We start from the raw sequence: 7,746 nt of genomic DNA on the forward strand, positions 1-7,746 counted from the left end.
GAGGAGGGGGGAGAGATGCATCATCTATAAAGGTGATAAGTTTGGATTCAGAAGTAAAAATACCTGATACTCATGAGAACTCTAAAGCTACTATATGTTAAATATGATTGGTGTTGAACAAATAGAGTATGTATGGTCCCCGAGCACTTACCTAGTGAATTTCAAATTTTGTAATTTTCCAAATATATTCACAGATTTTAAAAACATTCATGAATTTAAACAATGTTTATAAATTTAAAAATTCTTCATGAATATGAAAAAATATTCATTAATTCTAAAACTTAAACAGTGTTTATAAATTTATAATTGTTCATGAGTTTTTAAAAACGGTCATAAATTTTGAAAAGTTCATTATTTTTTCTTTGTAATTCAAAAAATTGTTCAAAATATGAAATAAATATATGTATTTTAAAAATGTTCACAATTTTGAAGAAAACATTTTTGAATTTAAAAAATGTTCAAGAATTTAAATTATGTTCCTGAATTTAATAATATTCATGAATTTGGAAAAGAAAATCATGAAATAAAAGATAAAAATAAAGAAAACATAAAACCTGTTAGAGAAAAAAAAACTATCAAATGAAACCTTCCCAAAATTGGAAGGACTAGCCTACATGGCCAACCCAAGAGCGCCCGCAGGTGTCCGCGTTTGCTCAATCTCGATCGCCTCAGCGGTATGCATGGAATTTAATTACCAGAAAGCAAAATATAATTAATTCCAAAACCAAAGAACGACGTGGCAAAGCTGGCTTCATCTTCTAGTATAGATATAGATCGATGTACTCCCAAGACGGCCTTCAACGCAGCCAGTTCAATACCAATTGTGCTGCTAGGCGTATATCTTGAAAGCTTTGAGATTTCCCATCTTACTCCCCGTATCCGGCTATCCCACAATTATCCGTGTGCAGAGTTGAAACTAGAAGACTTGACACCTATTGTCTCTCACAAGTCATCACAACAGTAACATGACTGCATGACCAATCATGTTGTTAGAGATACGACAGGCAAATTATCAGCGATCAAGAGCATAGTGAAGAACATGTGACACGGGAGACGGAGGTTCAGACTACGACCAGGCCCCGACGCAAGCCTCAGCGGCCCACTAGGCTTGCTGGGCCTGAATGGGCTACATAACTATAACGAGTACTTAAGCAAGTGGGTGTGCGTGAGTAAGGGTAGGCTGGCAGGACGGCTAGAGGCCGGGGGCACGGCTTGTGCGTGTATCTTCAGAGACTCTCGATCCCCAAATTATAGCTCGAATTACTTATAATCGGCCATGATTGATGAATAGCGAGGTGTAGTGTTAACAATCTGGCATCAGAGCCGTTTGATCCGTCGGCCCTTCCGACTCACCACCGGCACACGAGGTTCGCCAATCGGCAGCGTGCGACGGCGATGGACCGCATCCCGCCGGAGACCAAGGCCATCTATGACCTTCTGCGCGCCGACTTCGACAAGGTCGACCGCGAGCGCGATGATTCCACAACCCAGGCCATCGCGCGGCTTAACGCCAAGCTCGACCTCCTTTCCGGTCGCCTGGATGAGGTTAAGGTTTCGATCGGAGTCGACCTCGACGAACTGCGGCAAGGGCTTGACAAGCCGGCTCCACCGACGCCACCAATCGCTGATCCCTGCGGTGCGCCTGAAACGCTGACCTGGGTGCAGGGCAACAATTCATCGGGTCCTGAGGGGCATTGCCTCGACTCTAAAAATCGGGGGTCAGCCCAGCGGGTGTACGTACCGCCACCAATCAGAGGTATGCATCTCGAACAAGCGCTACAACGTGCTCCTTTTGCTCCCGTGGATTCGACGCAAAATGCTACTGATGTGTACGACGTTGGTCCTTGAATTGAGATGCCGCATTTCGATGGATCCAACCCGAAACTGTGGCAGACCCATTGTGAGGACTATTTCAGGTTTTGAGGCACACCGCAGGGTCAGTGGATTTCTCTGGCTACTTCGTTGTTTGAATCATCAGCTGTGAGATGGCTTGCGTCAGTTCGCCGTAGGGCACCGAACGCCACCTGGGATGAACTCTGCAGACTGCTTCACAACAGGTTTGGTCGTAACTTGCATTAGACTGTCCTACGAATTTTTTTCCACATCTCTCAGACCGGAACAGTGGAAGATTATGTTGAACAGTTTTCTGAGTTGTTTCATCAGTTATCTGCTTATGAGAGTGCCCCAAATACAGTGCATATGTGACTTTTTTATGGAAGGATTGAAACGTGCAATCAGGTTGGCTGTCGGCATTCAGCAACCAGCCGATTTGGACACAGCTTATCACTTAGCTATTTTGCACGAAGAGTTGGGCTCAAGTTCAGTCAGCCCTTCCCTTGCTAGCATCGGTCGTAGAGCTTCAGCATTACCTTTACCATCCCCACCTCAGGTCTTATCTACCAACACAGTCTCTGCTCGTTTGACTGATGATAAGAAAACAACTGAAACATTCAGAAGAGCTGCTACGGATGATAGGTGGAGTGCCTTGCATGCTTACATGAGAGCCAAGGGATTATGTTACGTCTGTGGTGAGCGATGGAGCAAGGACCATGTATGTAAACAAGAGGTACAACTTCATGTGGTACAGGAGATGTGGGATTATGTGCATCATCTCCCAGCTGATTTTGCAGACTATCCTGAGACTGATATTGCTTCTGAAGCAAATGCCATGTTCCTGTCTGCAGCTGCACTAGGTGACATTCCTGAAGCTCCAGTTATGACAATGAAAATGAAGATTCAATTACAAGGCAGAACTTTAATGTTTTTGGTGGATTCTGGCAGTATTAACACTTTTCTGAACTGTACTGTGGCTGAGTTACTATCTGGAGTATCTAACATGCCTGTTTCTATGGTCAGGGTCGCAAATGGTAAACTGATTCCATGCTCTCAGCAGATTTTACAGGGTAAATGGTCCTGTGGTGGCCACAAATTTGTTAGTAATTTCAGGATTTTTCCACTGGGCTCATATGATGGAATTTTTGGCATTGACTGGTTAGCTACCCATAGCCCTATGCAGGTGGATTGGTCTGCCCACTGGCTTGCCTTTCAGCATGAAGGTGCTTTGGCTACATTGCTAGGAGAAAATGCTACTCCTCCTGTTTGTACTTTGTTGAGTATACATGCAGTAATTACACCTGCAGATGGCACACCATCTAATGTCCCTCCTGAGATTCAAGCTCTGTTGGAAAAGTTTGCCTCAGTCTTTGTAGCTCCAACTGGCTTACCTCCTCGAAGGCAGTATGATCACACTATTCCCCTGGTCTCACATGTTGCTCGGGTATCCTTGAGGCCATATAGAATTGCTCCTGCATTGAAAAATGAAATGGAAAGACAGACACAAGAGATGTTGGACAATGGAATTATCAGACACAGCAGCAGTCCTTTCTCATCACCAATGTTAATGGTGCAAAAGAAGCACACCACTTGGAGACCAGTGATTGACTATAGACATTTGAATGCTATCACGGCTAAGAGCAAGTACCCTATACCAGTTATAGATGAACTTTTGGATGAGTTAGAAGGATCTCACTGGTTTTCTAAGCTAGACCTTAGAGCTGGCTACCACCAGATCATAATGGCACCAAGAGAAGAGTATAAGACTGCCTTCCAAACACACATGGGTCATTATGAATTCCTGGTTATGTCTTATGACCTCACTGGAGCTCCAAATACCTTCCAGTTTGCTATGAACAGTGACTTAAAACCAGTTCTTCAACGTCATAAAGGAAAGAAATTTGTCATTGTCTTCTCTGATGATATTCTGGTTTTTAGTGTTACATGTGCTCAACATTTGCAACATCTGGAAGAGGTATTGCAACTTCTCAAACAACAACAGTGGCAAGTCAAGTTGTCTAAATGTGCATTTTCCCAGCGGCAAATTGGTTACTTGGGGCATGTTATCAGTGGGCAAGGAGTTGCTACAGATCCTTCTAAAATTGAGACCATTCAGAACTGGCCTGCCCCTATTTCTGCCAAGGAAGTCAGAGGATTTCTTGGGTTGGCCGGATATTACCGAAAGTTAATCAGACTCTTTGGAGTGATCAGCAGGCCTCTTACCAATCTTCTTAAAAAGGGCGTGCCTTTTCATTGGACAGATATTGAACAACAATCCTTTGTAGCACTCAAGCAGGCCCTTGTGTCTGCACCTGTCCTAGCTCTTTCAGATTTTTCTAAGAAGTTTGTCATTGAAACAGATGTGTGTGATGTGGGAATTGGAGCAGTTCTCATGCAAGATGGACATCCACTAGCCTATGTGAGCAAGGCTTTGGGCCCCAGAAACCAAGCCTTGTCTGTTTATGAGAAGGGGTATTTGGCTATTTTGCTGGCTGTTGACCACTGGTGTCAGTATCTACAACTGTCTGAATTTATTATCAAAATAGACCAGTGTAGTTTGTCTAGTCTAAGTGAACAAAGACTTCACACTGTATGGCAGCAAAAAGCACTTACCAAGCTTTTGGGGCTCAGTTACACTATCAGTTACAAGAAAGGTAATGATAATGGTGCTGTTGATTCCTTATTACGAAGGCCACACACTGCTTCAGAAGCCCTGCCTGAAATCCTAGTTGTATCTTCAGCTCAACCACTTTGGCTTGAGGAGATTTTACACAGTTACTCGGACGACCCCTTTTGCATTGGGTTGTTGCAACGCTTGGCCACTGACTCTGATGCTGACAAGAATTTTTTGTTAAAAGATGGGTTGCTTCGTCTGGATAACTGTATCTGGGTTGGCAGTGCCTTCCATGACAGCCCGGTTGGTGGCCATTCGGGTTTCCCAGTCACTTACAGAAGAGTTCGTTAGCTTTTCCGTTGGGCAGGCATGCGAGGATTCATTAAACAGTTTGTGCGCCACTGTGTAACTTGCCAGCGGGCTAAACCTGAACGCATTTCCTACCCGGGCTTCTTCAACCATTACCTATTCCCAACATGCCGCGGGAGATGGTCACTATGGACTTTGTTGAAGGATTGCCTACCTCGGGAAGGTATAATTGCCTTTTGGTGGTCATTGATAAGCTGTCAAAGTATGGTCACTTTATCCCTCTGCATCATCCCTTCACTGCTCAGACTGTGGCTAAAGCCTTCCTCAATTCAGTTTATAAACTTCATGGTATGCCACTGTCTATTGTCTCCGATTGCGATCGCATCTTTACCAGCCTTTTCTGGAAGGTGCTCTTTCGTAAATCGGGTATTTTGCTTCGCATGAGCTCTGCTCGCCATCCCCAATCATACGAACAAACAGAGCGTGTTAACCAGCAAGTGGGATGCTTTCTTCGCTATTTTGTCAGCGCTCACCCCTCTCGGTGGGCTCAATGGATACCACTATGTGAGTTTTGGTACAATACTAATTGGCATTCAGCTACAAGTGCTGCTCCTTTTGAAATCATATATGGCCATCCTCCACGCCACTTTGGTCTGACAACTGATGACACGATCCAGTCTCAAGATCTTCAGCAATGACTCTCCCAACGCCAAGTTGTCATTGATTCAGTCCGTCAGCATTTGTCGCGTGCTCAGCAGCGCATGAAGGATCAAGCAGACAAGCATCGCATAGAGCACACGTTTGTTGTTGGTGAGTCTGTGTTCTTGAAACTACAGCCCTACCTCCAGTCGTCAGTGGCTCCCCGCGCTAATCACAAATTGGCCTTCAAGTATTATGGCCCCTTCAAGATTGTTGCTCGAGTGGGTGAGGTCGCTTATCAGTTGGACTTGCCTATATCCAGCCGTGTGCACCCAGTATTTCACGTGTCCCTCTTGAAGCGAGTACTAGCACCAGACTGTCAGGTTCGTCCTCACTTGCTCCCCCTTGACACTCATCTCCAGGTCCCTGAACAGGTGTTGCGACAGCGGGTGGTCCGCAAAGGCAATGATTCTGTCGTCCAAGTCTTGATCCGATGGAGTGATTCAACTGATGAATTAGCTACTTGGGAAGACAAAGATACCCTCAAGCAGTTGTTTCCTCGTGCATCGGCTTGGGGACAAGCCGTCTCTAAGGGAGGAGGGGTTGTCAGCGATCAAGAGCATATTGAAGAACATGTGACACGGGAGACGGAGGTTCAAATTACGACCAGGCCCCGACGCAAGCCTCAGCGGCCCGCTAGGCTTGCTAGGCCTGAATGGGCTACATAACTATAATGAGTATTTAATCAAGTGGGTGTGCGTGAGTAAGGGTAGGCTGGCAGGACAGCTAGAGGCCGGGGGCACAGCTTGTGTGTGTATCTTCAGAGACTCTCGATCCCCTTCCTCGATCCCCAAATTGTAGCTCGAATTGCTTGTAATCGGCCATGATTGATGAATAGCAAGGTGTAGTGTTGACACAAATCAACACGATGAAGAATGAAAACAAGCAAGGGACATGAGATTTTAACGTAAAAAACCCCTTCAACACGAACGAAAAAACCAAGTCAAAATCTTGCACGGCTTAACCTGCTAATTAAGGGATTTAGCTAGTTCGTTCAGGGGCGGCGCCAGCGTGGGGTCGTGTAGGGGCGGCCGCCCCGGGTAAAATTTGGGGCCTAGGGTAGCTCCTCTACTAGTACTTTGGTAGTGTCCCCCACGGAAGATGAGACAAGTTCCCTGTAACCTGTGTGTTCGGTCGTGGGATCAGCCGAGGAGGAAGACAAGCAGAGAAATAACGATTCGCTTTTGAGATGGGCCAGCTAGTACGTCTTATAAGTTGGTAGTAAAGGCCCAATTAAGCAGGAGCCCATTTTTATGTACAGCTTTAAGCGTGGACGCTCCCTAATTTCTCTAACTTCCCATCACGATCAACTGAGTAAACAAATCTGGGCATTAGGCCATCACGTCTTCCGCCGCCGGCTCGCTGCCTCACCGTGGTGCTGCCCAAGCCCGATAGATGGTGCTTAATGGAGATCTGAGAGCCGGGTCGCTGCCTCGCCGTTCCCAATTTCTGGCGACATCACTTGAATAGCCATGTGCCGCGCATACAAGTACTTTCTCCGTTTAAAAAAATTGTCCCTCAAATGAATGTATCTAGCACCAATAAGTTAGTGCTAGATACATACATTTGATAAACAAATTTGGGACAAGTTTTTTCAGATGGAGGGAGTACAAGCAAGCAGCCATGGAGGAAACAAGCAGCATGTTCTTCTGCTCTCCCCAATCTTCTTTTCTTATCTTTTCTTGGAATAAGTGTCATATTATGCTAAGATTTATATTTTATTTTTTGTGCATTTTTTTAACAATCTGTGCATGTTTTAGGTACCTGGACTTGAAGATTGGACATTTTGGGATGAAGAATGAAAGATTCAATCAGCGGGGGCCCAAGTTAGGCCTTATAATTGTTTTGGTTGTTTTTAATGCTTTTTTACCTAGTTCTTGAGATTGAAACTACTTTGAACAATTGTTTGTGTTGATTGTCTTATCTGTATGCATACTACTTGCTAAATTTAGTGTGTTGATTGTCTTGGTTGATAACATCATGGATTCAGATTTTGTTTATTTTAAAAGTCCATCCCGAGTAACTTCAAATCCTAGATCCGCCACTGAGTTCGTCTATACGACTTCAGTGACACGCGGCTCTACAGCCAGCCCCATGCTGCTATCATAGCTATCCACCATCATTCAGCAGTACTATACGTCCCAAAGAAGAAAGGATAGGTGCAGTGAGAACACGGTATGGGAGATGTCCATGGAAACAAAAGAAATAAGGTGACAAGCTGCACTTTGGCATATATTCCATGAGAAAGAAAGGGAAGGAGACGTTAGCAATCGACCGAGAGATCTTCCCAA

At 44.9% G+C, this 7,746-nt stretch overlaps 1 protein-coding gene across 3 annotated transcripts; it reads left to right on the forward strand.

Annotated features, from left to right (window-relative positions):
• Nucleotides 1-1,178: 1,178 nt before the first annotated feature.
• LOC125513375 lies at nt 1,179-7,490 on the forward strand. 3 transcript variants are annotated; one of them, XM_048678481.1, is made up of 2 exons: nt 1,179-1,756; nt 7,216-7,461. In XM_048678481.1, exons 1-2 carry the CDS (start codon nt 1,396-1,398, stop codon nt 7,227-7,229), a joined length of 375 nt encoding a protein of 124 aa, XP_048534438.1. In that variant the 5' UTR covers nt 1,179-1,395; the 3' UTR covers nt 7,230-7,461. The 3 variants fall into 3 exon arrangements, 2 of the variants coding, with proteins under 2 accessions (XP_048534438.1, XP_048534437.1); XM_048678480.1 differs by lacking the exon at nt 7,216-7,461 and adding an exon at nt 1,855-2,213; XR_007285882.1 differs by lacking the exon at nt 1,179-1,756 and adding an exon at nt 1,923-2,057 and having other exon boundaries at nt 7,216-7,490.
• Nucleotides 7,491-7,746: the final 256 nt, after the last annotated feature.

Source organism: Triticum urartu, chromosome 6 (genome assembly GCF_003073215.2).
Source record: "Triticum urartu cultivar G1812 chromosome 6, Tu2.1, whole genome shotgun sequence".
NCBI classification, from domain to species: Eukaryota; Viridiplantae; Streptophyta; class Magnoliopsida; order Poales; family Poaceae; genus Triticum; species Triticum urartu.